This window comes from Littorina saxatilis, linkage group LG16 (genome assembly GCF_037325665.1).
Source record: "Littorina saxatilis isolate snail1 linkage group LG16, US_GU_Lsax_2.0, whole genome shotgun sequence".
Taxonomy (NCBI): domain Eukaryota; kingdom Metazoa; phylum Mollusca; class Gastropoda; order Littorinimorpha; family Littorinidae; genus Littorina; species Littorina saxatilis.
In genome coordinates this window covers 2,549,278-2,568,392 of record NC_090260.1, presented here as the reverse complement: position 1 = coordinate 2,568,392, position 19,115 = coordinate 2,549,278, and the positions used below count along the sequence as shown (strand labels likewise).

The 19,115-nt window shown below is 42.5% G+C and overlaps 2 protein-coding genes across 2 annotated transcripts in view; both read left to right on the top strand.

Annotated features, from left to right (window-relative positions):
• LOC138950206 (uncharacterized) overlaps positions 1-19,115 on the top strand; it is a 596,636-nt gene that overhangs the window by 434,862 nt on the left and 142,659 nt on the right. The window lies entirely within an intron of this gene.
• On the top strand, positions 67-9,529 carry LOC138950184 (small ribosomal subunit protein eS27-like). The gene is made up of 4 exons (XM_070321928.1): positions 67-211; positions 785-893; positions 5,963-6,073; positions 9,450-9,529. The coding sequence occupies exons 1-4, from the start codon at positions 206-208 to the stop codon at positions 9,476-9,478; spliced, it is 255 nt and encodes an 84-aa protein (XP_070178029.1). The 5' UTR covers positions 67-205; the 3' UTR covers positions 9,479-9,529.

Here is a 19,115-nt window from a genome sequence, read left to right as displayed (position 1 = left end):
GTTACACCTTCTAAATTTAGAACACATTCAATAATTATAGAACTCCCAATTATAATGTTATTGCAGTCCAAGAAGAAATTCGAAACTTGCGAGATGTGGTGAAATGACCGCGCTTGCGCAGAAGGCTTTCCGTCCACCCTGCAAAACCACGTGAAAACCCCACACTACAGTCTTTCTTTTACTCATCTAGCTTCAAGGCGAAACCATGCCTGTGAGTATGGCGACTGAAGTTCATTCGTTTTCTTAACCGATGAAGTACATTTAGTTCAACGGGGTAATTTCTCCTAAAGATCGTAACTCGTTGGAGTTTATCATGCGTACTTTGCGAGAAGGGAAGCCATCTTACCTTGTAAAACATGGAAAATACTGTGCAGTGAGAAGTGGACCACGAGATGTGATGAATGCAGGGTTCACGGGGATTAGACAGCGAGCGTAACAGCCGTTGTCTGGGGTTTTATAGGACATATTTCGTTTTGTGTTGAATTATATGCTCCATATTATTACCTCTCGGCATACAATTATTACCTCTCAATCGTAGTTCGACGACACGTTTTGTACTTAACGGTGTAAACAAACATGGCGGCGAAATCTCACATCGCACTCACGTGGTTCCAAAAATACTCGTAGCCAGTGCTTTCAACCGGTAATTTTAATTTTATTTATTTTTGACCAGATGCATTCCATATTAAAATTTGTGTCAGCTGACAACTAGTTTAGGGGCCAGTTTAGGTTGTGTCTCAAGTGAGTTTTGTTGTGCTGAAGTAACTTTGAATGTGTTTTGTAGCTCGCAAAGGATTTGTTGCACCCTTCTTTGGAGGAGGAGAAGAGAAAATGCAAGTTGAAGCGCCTGGTCCAGAGCCCCAACTCCTACTTCATGGATGTTAAGTGCCCCGGTAAGTAGTTCCTCTTATTGTCAGTTGAATTTCAGCGTGTTAAATTCATAGCTCAGAATCCAGTGACATTCTTTACTTATTTTTGATACAAGTCCATGTAAGCAAGCCAAAGAACATTTGTCGTGAAATTAATTGACGGATTGAGCTCCAAACGTAAGCATAATTAATTAATTTGGTTGTTCAATCGACAAAAATGCACCGAAAATGGCGTAGGTTGTCAACCATGGGACATCATTTACACGAAAGAGTTGTCTCCCTTGTCCGCTCATACGGATAATTCTTTGTTTGACCCATGTAAACGAAATGCATTCGTACAGTTCATCAGAGTTCATTCCGTAACTTCAAAGGGATCTAAAATGACTTGTTATGATTACAAGTGCAGTATCTACAAATTTGGAGACTTGAATGCCTATGAATTATGAGCTATGAATTTAACACGCTAAAGTTCAAGATTACCATTGATCCGTTAATTTAAACAGGGATCGCGTTAACGCATGGTTTTTGCGTATTTGACGCATTTTCCCGACGCTTATGCGTAACGCCTACAAAACGGCATGCTCGACAGCACATCCCAATACTGACTCAGACTATAGCACACGCGCGCGAGTTTAGAATCTCTAGTCTGTTCTGGATCAAACATAGCACAAGCGCGCGAGTTCAAATCTAAAGTCTGTTTTGGATAAAACAAAATGAGGTGACGTGCTCTTGGCATAAGAGTGTCGCAAGCGACGCAAAGCAACGCCGGTCGGTTTTAAAAGTGTTATATGGCTCAAAATCATGTAACTATGTAGCAGTTTTTCTTTTATGGTGCTTGTAAATTTATCGACCCGGCGGAAAACCGTGAAAGTTGTAGGTATAAAACGGGTTACATCTTTTTATTACTGGAAATTAAAATGAGTAATCTTCTGTTAAGCTTTGCAGATGTGGTGACTAGTGCGTGCACTTGTTACTTCTTTGGAAACCTGTAAAGCCTATTTGATTCTTGGACCTAAGTTGTTCCCTATTGGAACATTTTAAGGATGGTCTAAGACTTCTGCTTCTGCTATTTTAACTTCAGTAAGAACCGGACGGATAAATCCCCCCTTCGTTACCTGAGTGTTTTGTCCCTAAACCTAAATCAAGTTTCCCCCTTTTAGAAGTACCATACGCAAAACAGGCGGGACACCAAAAGGAGCTTATCTGAGTTTGCGCAGGTCACCTAATGTTTAATTTCCCACCTAACTAGCTATTTTAGGACCGTTCAATCAAACGTCACCTGACGCTCTAACAGTCCGGTTGTTTATTTTCTGACCAACTACGAAATTTCCGCCTATTTACTTTTAAACCTTTACTGGGGTTTTGAGGTAAACAAACCAGTAGCATGCGAGGTTATCCTTTGAAGCTATCTATTCCTATCTGTCCTGACTTTGTGAAAATGTGGCAAGATTCTCTAAGCTATATTCCTATCTGTCCTGACTGTGAAAATGTGGCACGGTTCTCTAAGTTATCTATTCCTATCTGTCCTGACTTTGTGAAAATGTGGCAAGATTCTCTAAGTTCTTTTAGTTTTACACTGCGTTTTCCCTACGCTATCCCGTAGAAAGAATGCGAAGTCTCTTCTTCTTGTCCCAATTCTAAATCTTGATCTAGTCCACCTTGCCTCTCCTCTCTAACTATTCTAATCCCTAACCTAGCGCCCTCAGTCTATGTCCTTATTCTAACCCATTCTACTCTGTCATAAAGCCTGTCCTAATGCGTGTAGGAACTTCATTTTACACTGTCTTTTATACCAATCTGCATGGCAACGTAAACAAACACACAGAACCAGAGGCAGATTGGCTGACCGAAAAAAAACATTAACCGCAATACTTTTAAAACATTACGCAGCCAATGTAGTCCGTCCTTTTTCCTTTATCTTTACACTTTCAGATCACAACAAGCGCTCTTTTAATAACTGTTTGCAATATTTAAGCAACCTACAACACTATCTTCATCAAAGAAACCTTCTCTCTCCTCTCTTTACGAATTCTGTTTCTCCAAGTAAGATCACTGAACGACTAGCGTTTAACGTTATTGCCACAACGAGTCGCTATGACTTTCACGTTGCCTGACTAAATTGACAACTATCTTACAATGGCTTGAAAGCATATTTCAAACACTTTCATTCACATTTCCACCTTTTATCATATTAACTAACACATTTTCCCAATGAATATGAATCTTTTCTGGCACCGTCCAAAATGGCCGACCGAAACAGAAAGTTCAATTACCTCCCTTGCGTCGTCTATCAATCTCCTTCTACCTTGGTTTCAATACCAATTATACTTCGTTAGGCTGGGGCGAGCGATAGCACGACGGAGGGAACTCTGCATGCCATGGCAGTCCCAAACCTTCAATCATTTATTTTATCAAATGCTAACTTTTTCAAACATGGCTCTCCCGCACAACTATTACAAGTAGGTGTGTGCACACCTTGCAAAGGAAAAATTGAAACTTTGCTGTGTTCTGTGTTATAGTGAGTGAGGGTGTGTGATGGTGTGTTACAGACTGCTACAAGATCACCACAGTGTTTAGCCATGCCCAGACCGTTGTGCTGTGTGTTACAGTGTGTGATGGTGTTACAGTGTGTGATGGTGTGTGATATTGTGTTCCAGGCTGCTACAAGATCACCACAGTGTTTAGCCATGCCCAGACCGTTGTGCTGTGTGTTACAGTGTGTGATATTGTGTTCCAGGCTGCTACAAGATCACCACAGTGTTTAGCCATGCCCAGACCGTTGTGCTGTGTGTTACAGTGTGTGATATTGTGTTCCAGGCTGCTACAAGATCACCACAGTGTTTAGCCATGCCCAGACCGTTGTGCTGTGTGTGATGGTGTGTGATATTGTGTTCCAGGCTGCTACAAGATCACCACAGTGTTTAGCCATGCCCAGACCGTTGTGCTGTGTGTTACAGTGTGTGATGGTGTGTGATATTGTGTTCCAGGCTGCTACAAGATCACCACAGTGTTTAGCCATGCCCAGACCGTTGTGCTGTGTGTTACAGTGTGTGATATTGTGTTCCAGGCTGCTACAAGATCACCACAGTGTTTAGCCATGCCCAGACCGTTGTGCTGTGTGTTACAGTGTGTGATATTGTGTTCCAGGCTGCTACAAGATCACCACAGTGTTTAGCCATGCCCAGACCGTTGTGCTGTGTGTGATGGTGTGTGATATTGTGTTCCAGGCTGCTACAAGATCACCACAGTGTTTAGCCATGCCCAGACCGTTGTGCTGTGTGTTACAGTGTGTGATGGTGTGTGATATTGTGTTCCAGGCTGCTACAAGATCACCACAGTGTTTAGCCATGCCCAGACCGTTGTGCTGTGTGTTACAGTGTGTGATGGTGTGATATTGTGTTCCAGGCTGCTACAAGATCACCACAGTGTTTAGCCATGCCCAGACCGTTGTGCTGTGTGTTACAGTGTGTGATGGTGTGATATTGTGTTCCAGGCTGCTACAAGATCACCACAGTGTTTAGCCATGCCCAGACCGTTGTGCTGTGTGTTACAGTGTGTGATGGTGTGATATTGTGTTCCAGGCTGCTACAAGATCACCACAGTGTTTAGCCATGCCCAGACCGTTGTGCTGTGTGTTACAGTGTGTGATGGTGTGATATTGTGTTCCAGGCTGCTACAAGATCACCACAGTGTTTAGCCATGCCCAGACCGTTGTGCTGTGTGTTACAGTGTGTGATGGTGTGATATTGTGTTCCAGGCTGCTACAAGATCACCACAGTGTTTAGCCATGCCCAGACCGTTGTGCTGTGTGTTACAGTGTGTGATGGTGTGATATTGTGTTCCAGGCTGCTACAAGATCACCACAGTGTTTAGCCATGCCCAGACCGTTGTGCTGTGTGTTACAGTGTGTGATGGTGTGATATTGTGTTCCAGGCTGCTACAAGATCACCACAGTGTTTAGCCATGCCCAGACCGTTGTGCTGTGTGTTACAGTGTGTGATGGTGTGTGATATTGTGTTCCAGGCTGCTACAAGATCACCACAGTGTTTAGCCATGCCCAGACCGTTGTGCTGTGTGTTACAGTGTGTGATGGTGTGATATTGTGTTCCAGGCTGCTACAAGATCACCACAGTGTTTAGCCATGCCCAGACCGTTGTGCTGTGTGTTACAGTGTGTGATGGTGTGTGATATTGTGTTCCAGGCTGCTACAAGATCACCACAGTGTTTAGCCATGCCCAGACCGTTGTGCTGTGTGTTACAGTGTGTGATGGTGTGTGATATTGTGTTCCAGGCTGCTACAAGATCACCACAGTGTTTAGCCATGCCCAGACCGTTGTGCTGTGTGTTACAGTGTGTGATGGTGTGTGATATTGTGTTCCAGGCTGCTACAAGATCACCACAGTGTTTAGCCATGCCCAGACCGTTGTGCTGTGTGTTACAGTGTGTGATGGTGTGATATTGTGTTCCAGGCTGCTACAAGATCACCACAGTGTTTAGCCATGCCCAGACCGTTGTGCTGTGTGTTACAGTGTGTGATGGTGTGATATTGTGTTCCAGGCTGCTACAAGATCACCACAGTGTTTAGCCATGCCCAGACCGTTGTGCTGTGTGTTACAGTGTGTGATGGTGTGATATTGTGTTCCAGGCTGCTACAAGATCACCACAGTGTTTAGCCATGCCCAGACCGTTGTGCTGTGTGTTACAGTGTGTGATGGTGTGTGATATTGTGTTCCAGGCTGCTACAAGATCACCACAGTGTTTAGCCATGCCCAGACCGTTGTGCTGTGTGTTACAGTGTGTGATGGTGTGATATTGTGTTCCAGGCTGCTACAAGATCACCACAGTGTTTAGCCATGCCCAGACCGTTGTGCTGTGTGTTACAGTGTGTGATGGTGTGTGATATTGTGTTCCAGGCTGCTACAAGATCACCACAGTGTTTAGCCATGCCCAGACCGTTGTGCTGTGTGTTACAGTGTGTGATGGTGTGTGATATTGTGTTCCAGGCTGCTACAAGATCACCACAGTGTTTAGCCATGCCCAGACCGTTGTGCTGTGTGTTACAGTGTGTGATGGTGTGTGATATTGTGTTCCAGGCTGCTACAAGATCACCACAGTGTTTAGCCATGCCCAGACCGTTGTGCTGTGTGTGGGGTGTTCCACCGTGCTGTGTCAGCCAACAGGAGGCAAAGCCAGGCTGACAGAAGGTGAGTTGTCTCCGTCTTGACAGGGACCTTTATTCTTACAATGTTTCACACTTGCATTGGGCCACCTTGTGGTTCGCTCAGGGTCCGGCAATGTTTCACACTTGCATTGGGCCAGCTTGTGGTTCGCTCAGGGTCCGACAATGTTTCACACTTGCATTGGGCCACCTTGTGGTTCGCTCAGGGTCCGGCAATGTTTCACACTTGCGTTGGGCCAGCTTGTGGTTCGCTCAGGGTCCGACAATGTTTTACACTTGCATTGGGCCACCTTGTGGTTCACTTAGGGTCCGGCAATGTTTCACATTTGTATTGGGCCACCTTGTGGTTCGCTCAGGGTCCGGCAATGTTTCACACTTGCATTGGGCCACCTTGTGGTTCGCTCAGGGCAGGGTTCGTACAGAGTCCTTGAACCCTGGAAAACTCCTTGAAAATTGGAATACCTTTTCCAGGCCTTGAAAAGTGCTTGAAAATAGTTTTGTTAAATAGTCATTGAAAAGTACTTGATTTTTCCAAATTGTTGTCAATACATTTTGTCAGCAGCTTGTCTTATTTAAAAAAAAAAATGCAACCCCCTTTTTTTTCGTCAAATACGGTACACATTTTGGGAGAATAAAAGATCGAGTGAAAACGAAAGCAGATGAACTATTACTAGTCACCCGTAGTTGCTTCCCTTCCCGGAAGTTGGCAAGGGAAACAACTACGGAATGACTAATAGAAATTCACCAGAAACTTGATGACTTGAAAAACTGAAGGTAAGCTTGGTGCTTTGCATTAATTTGGGGAAAATCATGTCCTTGAAAAGCATTTATTTGGTCCTGGAAATGTCCTGGAAAACTCCTTGAATTGTAACAGCTCTGCCCTGCAGGAACCCTGTCAGGGTCCGGCATAGTAACTCCCAACTTCGTTCTGCCAGTGTACTGATTACGTGGGGTCTCATTTCGACTTTTTAAGGCAGTGTGTCGCCTTTCAGGCACCGGCACGGTTGGCCTAGTGGTAAGGCGTCCGCCCCGTGATCGGGAGGTCGTGGGTTCGAACCCCGGCCGGGTTATACCTAATGTAATAACACCATATTTGGGTGCATGCATATGTGTAAGTGCTGGTAGTCAAGCGGTGAACAAAAATATGTTGGATTGGATTGGATTGGATAAGATAAGATTTACAGTCCAGTGAGGTTACCCTCATGGAAATTCGGGCTGCTTTCTCCCCGGGGAAAGCGAGCTGCCATACATACGGCGCTACCCATATTTTTTTTTTCCTGCATGCGTGTATTCATGTTTCCTGAGACTTAATGCCGTGCGAGATGGAATTTTTTTAACTTTATTCCAAGTCCCACAGGTATTTGATGGACATTTTTGATCTATGCCTATACAATTTTGCCAGGAAAGACCCTTTTGTCAATCGTGGGATCTTTAACGTGCACACCCCAATGTAGTGTACACGAAGGGACCTCGGTTTTTCGTCTCATCCGAAAGACTAGCACTTGAACCCACCACCTAGGTTAGGAAAGGGGGGAGAAAATTGCGGCCTGACCCAGGCCTGAACACGCAACCTCTCGCTTCCGAGCGCAAGTGCGTTACCACTCGGCCACCCAGTCCAGTTGAATAACCATGTGAAGGTAGCTGAGGCGGTGCTGGTTTGGTTTACAGCTATTGCACATACATTGCAAGCAGAAACCATTTAGAAACCATATGGTCTACACTTTACCAAACGGGTTTAAAGTGCTGTTCACATGGCAGACTTGCAACTAATTTTGACCCAACTTAAGGGGGTTGAAAATTGCTCCCAAGTCGTTGAGGCTGAATCTGCCATGTGAACAGCCCGAGCAATTTAGACACGATTTGGGCCAGACTCATCAGCAACTCCCCTTTTGTCCGGATTTTTCTTACCGCACTTACTGATAGGTTAGCTCTAGCCTTCAATAATCCAGAAAACCATGAGGGTGACCAGACAACCCTGGTTACCTCTGTTGTGTATAGGTGCGGTGTTTGATGTTAGTTGTGACTCAGTGATTGACCTTACCTGTGTTGTGTGTTGTGACTCAGTGATTGACCTTACCTGTGTTGTGTGTTGTGACTCAGTGATTGACCTTACCTGTGTTGTGACTCAGTGATTGACCTTACCTGTGTTGTGACTCAGTGATTGACCTTACCTGTGTTGTGTGTTGTGACTCAGTGATTGACCGTACCTGTGTTGTGGCTCAGTGATTGACCTTACCTGTGTTGTGACTCAGTGATTGACCGTACCTGTGTTGTGGCTCAGTGATTGACCTTACCTGTGTTGTGACTCAGTGGTTGACTGTACCTGTGTTGTGGCTCAGTGATTGACCTTACCTGTGTTGTGACTCAGTGATTGACCTTACCTGTGTTGTGGCTCAGTGATTGACCTTACCTGTGTTGTGACTCAGTGATTGACCTTACCTGTGTTGTGACTCAGTGATTGACCGTACCTGTGTTGTGGCTCAGTGATTGACCTTACCTGTGTTGTGACTCAGTGATTGACCGTACCTGTGTTGTGTGTTGTGACTCAGTGGTTGACCTTACCTGTGTTGTGACTCAGTGGTTGACTGTACCTGTGTTGTGGCTCAGTGATTGACCTTACCTGTGTTGTGACTCAGTGATTGACCTTACCTGTGTTGTGGCTCAGTGATTGACCTTACCTGTGTTGTGACTCAGTGGTTGACTGTACCTGTGTTGTGGCTCAGTGATTGACCTTACCTGTGTTGTGACTCAGTGATTGACCTTACCTGTGTTGTGGCTCAGTGATTGACCTTACCTGTGTTGTGACTCAGTGGTTGACTGTACCTGTGTTGTGGCTCAGTGATTGACCTTACCCGTGTTGTGTGTTGTGACTCAGTGGTTGACCTTACCTGTGTTGTGTGTTGCAGGATGCTCGTTCATTGTGTGTTGTGACTCAGTGATTGACCTTACCTGTGTTGTGACTCAGTGATTGACCTTACCTGTGTTGTTGTGTTGTGACTCAGTGATTGACCTTACCTGTGTTGTGTGTTGTGACTCAGTGATTGACCTTACCTGTGTTGTGTGTTGTGACTCAGTGATTGACCTTACCTGTGTTGTGACTCAGTGATTGACCTTACCTGTGTTGTGACTCAGTGATTGACCTTACCTGTGTTGTGTGTTGTGACTCAGTGATTGACCTTACCTGTGTTGTGTGTTGTGACTCAGTGATTGACCTTACCTGTGTTGTGTGTTGTGACTCAGTGATTGACCTTACCTGTGTTGTGTGTTGTGACTCAGTGATTGACCTTACCTGTGTTGTGACTCAGTGATTGACCTTACCTGTGTTGTGTGTTGTGACTCAGTGATTGACCGTACCTGTGTTGTGGCTCAGTGATTGACCTTACCTGTGTTGTGTGTTGCAGGATGCTCGTTCAGGCGAAAGCAACACTGAGAATGAACTGCGCTCCTCCTGTTGTGTTAAAAATAAATGCTGTGTAAAGTATTTACATCTGTGTGCTCTTCTCTTTTGTCAGGCAGCGAGTGAGGTGAGAGCTAGTGTGCATGTGTGTGTTGAGTGGGTGTGTGTTGAGTGGTGTGTGTGTTGAGTGTGTGTGATCAGACTATGGGGTCTTTGAATGAGTGTGTGTTGAGTGTTTGTGTTGTGTGTGTGTTGAGTGTTTGTGTTGTGTGTGTGTGTTGAGAGTGTTTGAATGAGTGTGTGTGTTGAGTGTGTTTGTGATCAGACTGTGGGGTCTTTGAATGAGTGTGTGTGTTGAGCGTGTGTGTGTGTGTTTGATCAGACTGTGGGGTCTGCAGAAACGGCACAGCAGGATCACTCCTCTCCATTACACTCTAAAACAAACAACACTGCAGCATAGAAACTCTTTCTGAATGTGTCGTCAATACCCTTTGACAAGCTGTTTGGTTTAAAGGAAAGGACATCCTGATTTGATCTTGACTGTGAAGAGGTACATTATGAACCATTGCACCAAGCATAGACCTATCCCTGCACCAAGCATAGACCTATCCCTGCACCAAGCATAGACCTATCCCTGCACCAAGCATAGACCTATCCCTGCACCAAGCATAGACCTATCCCTGCACCAAGCATAGACCTATCCATTGCACCAAGCATAGACCTATCCATTGCACCAAGCATAGACCTATCCATTGCACCAAGCATAGACCTATCCATTGCACCAAGCATAGACATATCCCTGCACCAAGCATAGACCTAACCATTGCACCAAGCATAGACCTAACCATTGCACCAAGCATAGACCTATCCATTGCACCAAGCATAGACCTATCCCTGCACCAAGCATAGACCTATCCCTGCACCAAGCATAGACCTAACCATTGCACCAAGCATAGACCTAACCATTGCACCAAGCATAGACCTAACCATTGCACCAAGCATAGACCTAACCATTGCACCAAGCATAGACCTGCACCAAGCATAGACCTAACCATTGCACCAAGCATAGACCTAACCATTGCACCAAGCATAGACCTAACCATTGCACCAAGCATAGACCTATCCCTGCACCAAGGTGCTTGTGCTTGTCTTCCATCTTGTAAAGTGGTATTGCCCAAATTTACTTTCAATAAAATCCGAATTCTGTTGTCTGCCTAAATTGAATAATTCAGTTTTAGTTTGATTGAAGAGGATGTTCCATTTTTTTAGCCATTCAAAAATATTACTCGAGTCTGAATTTAAAATCTCGGCTCTAAGAGCAGGACTTTCAATGGATAAATACATACTTGTGCCATCAGCAAATAATTTAATAACAGATTCAATATTTTTAACTAAACTTGGCCAACAAACTATTGAACAAATTTAGAACCCGATTTAAAGCATTAATTCCAGTGTCATTTCATCAAAACGTTATATTCCAGTTAAGGCCGTTCACTCAACTATCAGAATCACCTTTTGCATTAAAAAATTCTTTTACATGGATAACGTGACCGCCGCTCAAATAAAGGTACCCTCAAAATCGACCAGACACAAACGGAAGGGCCAAATGAAAATTCGACAAAATCACAACAGGCAAAATTTTGCAACTCTGACATACGAGAAGAAAGTCCGATCAATTATCTACCCTGAACAGATTGTTTTGTTTTGCAAAATGTCCCGTGTTTGACCGCTCTTGCGATCGACACCTGCAGCAGTAGGAATAGCATAGCACACGAAATACGCAAGGTAGCTAAACAAAACAATCTGTTCAGGTTAGATAATTGATTTGAATTACAAGTTTCCGCCGTCGCGACACGCCCTACACAACACCGACTTATGGGCCGCACGAGAACTGAATCCTACATTCCTCAGCAAGCTCAAGTGGGAAAAGCGTGCTACACTAGATGTCAATCACAGTGAGGGAAGGGGATTCCCCTTTTGGTAACAAGCGTATAGTATCATGAACTAGATGATTACCCGCTTCGCCGGGAAGAAGTAGAGCCGAATACCACGCTGCGCCTGGGACCCGACTTTGTCGGGTGTACGCTGGCTTCGCCGGGGCACGAAGGAAAGGAGATAAACGCGCAAAACACTGGACACCTTCTAAAAATAGTAACGTGCAGTGACCTTCTAAAAATAGTAACGTAGTAACGGGAATATGGATTGACGCCACACAGAGGAAGGGAGATAATTGCGGCTGAAAACGCTGGAGAAGATGAGGAAGAGTTACTGGTAGTGGATCCCGAAAAAAAAAATCGGTTCACCTGAGAGCACGTGTTGAAATATGTCATCGATGAGGTTGTGTCCGGGGTGTAGCTGAATACGGTGTCCAAATTTAAAAAAGATCCACCGAGAACTTTGGCCGTGCATCGCGAACAGACAGACAGACACTAGTCGTATATATATATATAGAAACACGCACACATGCGAGCAAGAACACACACACACCAACATAATTATGTCACGATTAAATAACCAACCTACGCCAAATAACCACTTCTCTCTCTCTCTCTCTCTCTCTCTCTCTCTCTCTCTCTCTCTTTCTTTTTCCCCTCTCTCTCTCTCTCCGACCTCTCGCTAGTTTCCTCCCTCTCTCCCCCCCCCCCCCCCCACTTTTCTCTCTCTCTCTCTCTCTCTCTCTCTCTCTCTCTCTCTCTCTCTCTCTCTCTCTCTCTCTCTCTCTCTCTCTCTCTCTAATACATTGAATTAATCGAAGATATTAAGTACAGAGTTGCTCCCATGGGGTCGCCTTCACGCGGCGGGAGCGTTTAAACAGAGCTACCCCACCCCTTTACTTCTCTTCTTTTGTCTTATTTCTGCCTTACCAGTCCTTTCACCTATATTTCCTTCCAAGAAAACTCTCCCTACTATTCCCTGCAGTTTTCCAATTCTTTTCTTGTTGTCTTATTTCTACCTGACTGGATCCATCACCTTTATTTCACTTACCAAAAGTCTTCTTTTCCACATCCTTATTTCTCTGCACCCCGCATGTCGTAAGAGGCGACTAACGGATTCTGTTTCTCCTTTTACCCTTGTTAAGTGGTTCTTGTATAGAATATAGTCAATGTTTGTAAAGATTTTAGTCAAGCAGTATGTAAGAAATGTTTAGTCCTTTGTACTGGTAACTTGCATTCTCCCAGTAAGGTCATATATTGTACTACGTTGCAAGCCCCTGGAGCAATTTTTTGATTAGTGCTTTTGTGAACAAGAAACACTTAACAAGTGGCTCTATCCCATCTTTCCCCTATCCCATCTCCCCCCTTTCCCTCGTCGCGATATAACCTTCGTGGTTGAAAACGACGTTAAACACCAAATAAAGAAAGAAAGAAAGTACAGAGTTGCTCTTGCTCGTTTCCGCGCAGGAGTATCCGAAATCAACGCTCACAAGTTTCGGTACGCACCAAACCAAACGACAAGAAACTGTCCTCTCTGTACAGCTGATAAAGAAGATGAACACCATGTTGTATTTTTAAGTCCTTTTTATCAAGACCTTATTGAAAATCTCGAACTCTGAGACGCTGCAACAACTTGTGTATTTCTGTGGCAGTAATGAGGATAATGTGATGAACAGCTTCAGCAGATCTGTGTTCTTCATGTTACAGAAGAGACGAACCCTTATAAATCAGGTTCAGTGACATGTCATCAGGGTCTTAATGTATCGTTGAATTTTATGCGTGATTACAAGTTATAATTGTGCATATTATTACTGTTATTTAACCACTATATTGTAAGGGGCTGTGGCCTTAGATTTGTTCTTGTTCTTGTTCTCTCTCTCTCTCTCTCTCTCTCTCTCTCTCTCTCTCTCTCTCTCTCTCTCTCTCTCTCTCTCTCTCTCTCTCTCTCTCTCTCTCTCTCTTTTTACATTTAGTCAAGTTTTGACTAAATGTTTTAACATAGAGGGGGGAATCGAGACGAGGGTCGTGGTGTGTGTGTGTGTGTGTGTCTGTCTGTCTGTCTGTGTGTGTGTGTAGAGCGATTCAGACTAAACTACTGGACTGATCTTTATGAAATTTGACATGAGAGTTCCTGGGTATGATATCCCCGGACATTTTTTTCTTTTTTTCGATAAATACCTTTGATGACGTCATATCCGGCTTTTTGTAAAAGTTGAGGCGGCACTGTCACACCCTCATTTTTCCATTAAATTTATTGAAATTTTGGCAAAGCAATCTTCGACGAAGCCCGGGTTTTGGTATTGCATTTCAGCTTGGTGGCTTAAAAACTAATGAGTGAGTTTGGTCATTAAAAATCGGAAACTTGTAATTAAAATTATTTTTGTATTAAACGATCCAAAAACAATTTCATCTTATTCTTCGTCATTTTCTGATTCCAAAAACACATACATATGTTATATTTGGATTAAAAACAAGCTCTGAAAATTAAAAATATAAAAATTATGATCAAAATTAAATTTCCGAAATCGTTTTAAAAACTATTTCATCTTATTTCTTGTTGGTTCCTGATTCCAAAAACATATAGATATGATATGTTTGGATTAAAAACACGCTCAGAAAGTTAAAACGAAGAGAGGTACAGTAAAGCCGGGTCTCTCACGCTTCAGTATAGACCGGATGTATAAAACACCGGATGTATGAAAGTCTGGATGTGTGAAAGGGGTAGGCAGGGTCCCGGCAGAAGCTACTCTTTGTTATTACTTAGAATTTTCCGGTTGTATGAAAATCGGATGTATAAAAGTCCGGTTGTATGAAAGCAAATCTCTGGTCCCGAGCAGCACAAATGCGTTGTTGCAAGACCGGTTGTAAGAAAACGAAAGTAGACCCAAGTCACCAAAGCGTTGTAAGAGTAATTTCCCTTCCATAGCGACTCGAACTTGCAAAATGGCGGACCGCAAAGCGAAAGCTACAGGCAAACGTAAAGTGTTGACATTGTCTGGGCGCCTTAAAATCAGTTGTTATCTTTTTATGTTTTTTTTTATGTTGTTGTATTTTATGTTGTTGTATTTTATTTTGTTGTATTTTATGTTGTTGTTTTTACATTTAGTCAAGTTATGACTAAATGTTTTAACATCGAGGGGGGAATCGAGACGAGGGTCGTGGTGTATGTGTGTGTGTATGTGTGTGTGTGTGTGTGTGTGTGTGTGTGTGTAGAGCGATTCAGACTAAACTACTGGGCCGATCTTTATGAAATTTGACATGAGAGTTTCTGAGTATGATATCCCCGGACGTGTTTTTCATTTTTTCGATAAATACCTTTGATGACGTCATATCCGGCTTTTTGTAAAAGTTGAGGCGGCACTGTCACACCCTCATTTTTCAATTGAATTGATTGAAATTTTGGCAAAGCAATCTTCGAGGAAGGCTGGGATTTGTTATTGCATTTCAGCTTGGTGGCTTAAAAACTAATGAGTGAGTTTGGTCATTAAAAATCGGAAACTTGTAATTAAAATTATTTTTTTATTAAACGATCCAAAAACAATTTCATCTTATTTTTCGTCATTTTCTGATTCCAAAAACATATACATATGTTATATTTGGATTAAAAACAATCTCTGAAAATTAAAAATATAAAAATAATGATCAAAATTAAATTTCCGAAATCGATTTAAAAACTATTTCATCTTATTCCTTGTCGGTTCCTGATTCCAAAAACATATAGATATGATATGTTTGGATTAAAAACACGCTCAGAAAGTTAAAACGAAGAGAGGTACAGTAAAGCCTGCTATGAAGCACAGCGCAACTGCTGCCGCGCCAAACAGGCTCGTCACTTTCACTGCCTTTCGCACTAGCGGCGGACTACGTTCAGTTTCATTCTGTGAGTTCCACAGCTTGACTAAATGTAGTAATTTCGCCTTACGCGACTTGTTATGTTCTTGTTGTTGTTGTTGTTGTTGATTTTATCCATTAAACTGATTTTATGTTTAACTCCATTAATAATCTGTTTTGTTTGTCTATTCAGTCATTTTAGCCTGTTATAAATGTGTCATGACTGAAGAGCCATAATAGCCCAGGAAGGCATTTTTTTGTACAATTAGAACCAGAGGCATTGGTCGTGGGTGTGACTCAGTTTTTACGTTTAGTCAAGTTTTGACTAAATGTTTTAACGTAGAGGGGGGAATCGAGACGAGGGTCGTGGTGTATGTGCGTGTGTGTGTGTGTGTGTGTGTCTGTGTGTGTGTGTAGAGCGATTCAGACTAAACTACTGGACCGATCTTTATGAAATTTGACAGGAGAGTTTCTGGGTATGATATCCTCAGACGTTTTTTTCATTTTTTTGATAAATGTCTTTGATGACGTCATATCCGGCTTTTCGTGAAAGTTGAGGCGGCACTGTCACGCCCTCATTTTTCAACCAAATTGGTTGAAATTTTCGTCGGGTAATGTTCGACGAAGCCCGGACTTCGGTATTGCATTTCAGCTTGGTGGCTTAACAATTAATTAATGACTTTGGTCATTAAAAATCTGAAAATTGTAAAAAAAATATGTTTTTTATAAAACGATCCAAATTTACGTTTATCTTATTCTCCATAATTTGCTGATTCCAAAAACATACAAATATGTTATATTCGGATTAAAAACAAGCTCTGAAAATTAAATATATAAAAATTATTATCAAAATTAAATTTTCCAAATCAATTTAAAAACACTTTCATCTTATTCCTTGTCGGTTTCTGATTCCAAAAACATATAGATATGATATGTTTGCATTAAAAACACGCTCAGAAAGTTAAAACGAAGAGAGGTACAGAAAAGCGTGCTATCCTTCCCAGCGCAACTACTACCCCGCTCTTCTTGTCAATTTCACTGCCTATGCCGTGAGCGGTGGACTGACGATGCTACGAGTATACGGTCTTGCTGCGTTGCATTGCGTTCAGTTTCATTCTGTGAGTTCGACAGCTACTTGACTAAATGTTGTATTTTCGCCTTACGCGACTTGTTTTTTATGTTGTTGTTGTTGTTGTTTTAATCCATTAAACTGGTTTTAAGTTTAACTCACTTTTTTGTATTCAGTGCGCGCGCGTGTGTGTGTGTGTGTGTGTGTCATAAATGTGTGCGTTTTGGAGAGAGAGAGAGAGAGAGAGAGAGAGAGAGAGAGAGAGAGAGAGAGAGAGAGAGAGAGAGAGAGAGAGCTCAGAAAATGTTATTTGCTACGCCAACGGTCATTACAAAGCTTCCACGACCAAAAACATTGTCAAAAGCGCAAAAGGGTTGTGGAGGGAACACACACAATACAGTTGAGCCACACACAAACACACACACACACACACACACACACGTGCGCGCGAGCGCACGTACGCGCACACACACACACAGACGGACGGGGGGGGGGGGGGGGGGGGGGGGGGGGCGGAGAGTGCACGGCCTTATGCAAAGCAGAACAGTTCCTTACACAAACAGTTGCTCTTTCTATCGGTTGTCCTGACTGTGTCAGTGTATGTAAGTACATGTACTTTTCCACTTGTTATTCACAAACCTTTTCTTCTAACAAGGATATGCATCAAAACATTTAAACATAAAAAACAAATAAATACAAACATGATATGAAAAAAACCCTACTTTTATCAAGTAACAGACGCGTGGCCGGATGTATGAAAGTCAATCCACAATATTTTCATACATCCGGTTAACCGGATTTAGTAAAGACCGGATGTATGAAAGACAAAAAGTGGGTCCCGACGACTTTCTTACATCCGGTCTCGACTGTAATTCAATAAAACTAAACAAATTAATTACCCCAACCCCTAGAATTGACCTTTACAAATCAAGTCTTTCTTATTCTGGCGCCTTATTGTGGAACTCCATTCCTGATTTAATTAAAATGCAATTCAGTGAAACTTCCTTCAAGGAACTCTACATGCTGTTTCTCTTGGAAACAAGTAACTAATTATGTGATAATATTACATCATTGCTTGATATTCATAATGCATTTTGAAATGTCTTTTTAATTTGTTGACATGTTAATTATATAAATTGTATTGTAATTAACTTAACTTCTATTTCTTGTTATTAATCGAGTTAATGGGCAGCGTTTTGCCGATTACGCGAAATGGGCAAAAATGAGTGCCGATTCCGCGAAGTCGGCAATTACGTGAATTCGGCACGACATATACATTTATAATGTGTTCTTCCTTCAGTTTACATATGTAGGAGTTGTTTTCTTTACTTGCTTATTCCTCCATTTTAGATTTATCCATCTTTAGGGCGAGGGCCACATATTATATATATTATACAATACAATACAATACAATACAACTTTATTAATCTCTAAAAGAGAAATTGCATTGCTGATCTTTTGTGTCCGTAATAAAACATACATAAAACATTCAAAAATAAACATTTGTTCTTTGTCATTCATACATTCTTGTGTTCTTATACATTTCTTCAATTCATACATCAATATTCTATCATAATTATGTACATACATTTATTCTCTTTTAACAGTCTGTCTTCAAACGCATCTCAGAGAGGAAGGCTAGAGATTTGTGTTGTGCCATAGGTAAAATCATGTGCTTAGCTATAAAGTAATGTTATCACATGTTATTTAAGGAAAATGAGTAAATATATGTACCCAGCGTATAACATCAGCAAAACTGAGAAAATACAGCACATTGGTTATCACATAAGTAAGTATATTAAAAATAAATTAACATGCATTCACCATCAACAATGCACAAACGAAAGTCAGCACCTTGCCGGTTATCACATATTGTCTAAGAGAGTAGAATAATAGTATATAATCATGCAAAACAAAATCAACACTACTGAAACAATACAGAACACTACAGAACACTGACCCCGTGCATCAGAGCGACAACACCAGCATCTACCGCCCCACCTGAGAATTGAAGATGTGAATTGCAGATGGAATGAACGAATTTCTGTAGCGTGTGGATCTTGCGGTTGGTTGTCTGAATCTGTTGCTCCTGTCTGTCCGTCTACTGTCAAATTCCGGTCTGAGTGGGTGCGAGTCGTCAGCCAAAATCTTCTGTACCTTGTCAGTCAGTCGTCGTTCATGTGTTGATGTGAAATTGTCCTGCTTCCTCCCAACCACCCCACTTGCTTTCCTGATGAATTTATCTAATCTATCCCTGTCTTGCTTGTTGATGTTGCCACCCCAACACACGGAGCCAAAGTACAACACACTATTGCACGTTGAAGTGTAAAACATCTGAAGGATTTCTTGTCTGATGTTAAAAGACCTGAGTTTTCTCAAAAAGTACAGGCGAGAGTGGAGTTTCTTCACAAGGGCATCAGAGTTTGGTTTCCATGTCAACTTATTGTCTATAATCACCCCCAAATACTTATACTGCTCTACCTTCTCTACGACCTCCCCCTTGATCACTATCTCCCTGTGTACATGTTTCCCCATCCTGTTGTCCATTATCATTTCCTTTGTCTTCCCCACATTAAGCTCTAAATAGTTGTTTTCACACCACCCCACAAACCTATCTACCTCCTGCCTGTAGTCAGAGTCGTCGTCATCAGTCAGCAGTCCGGTCAGTCCAGTGTCGTCAGCAAACTTGGTTATGGGGCAGGAGTCACTAGAACTTCTAAAATCTGCTGTGTAGAGAGAAAAAAGAAAAGGTGAGAGTACTGTGCCTTGTGGTGCCCCTGTGTTTGTGCAGATTGTGTCTGAAACTGATTGCTCCCCCACCCTAACATACTGTGGC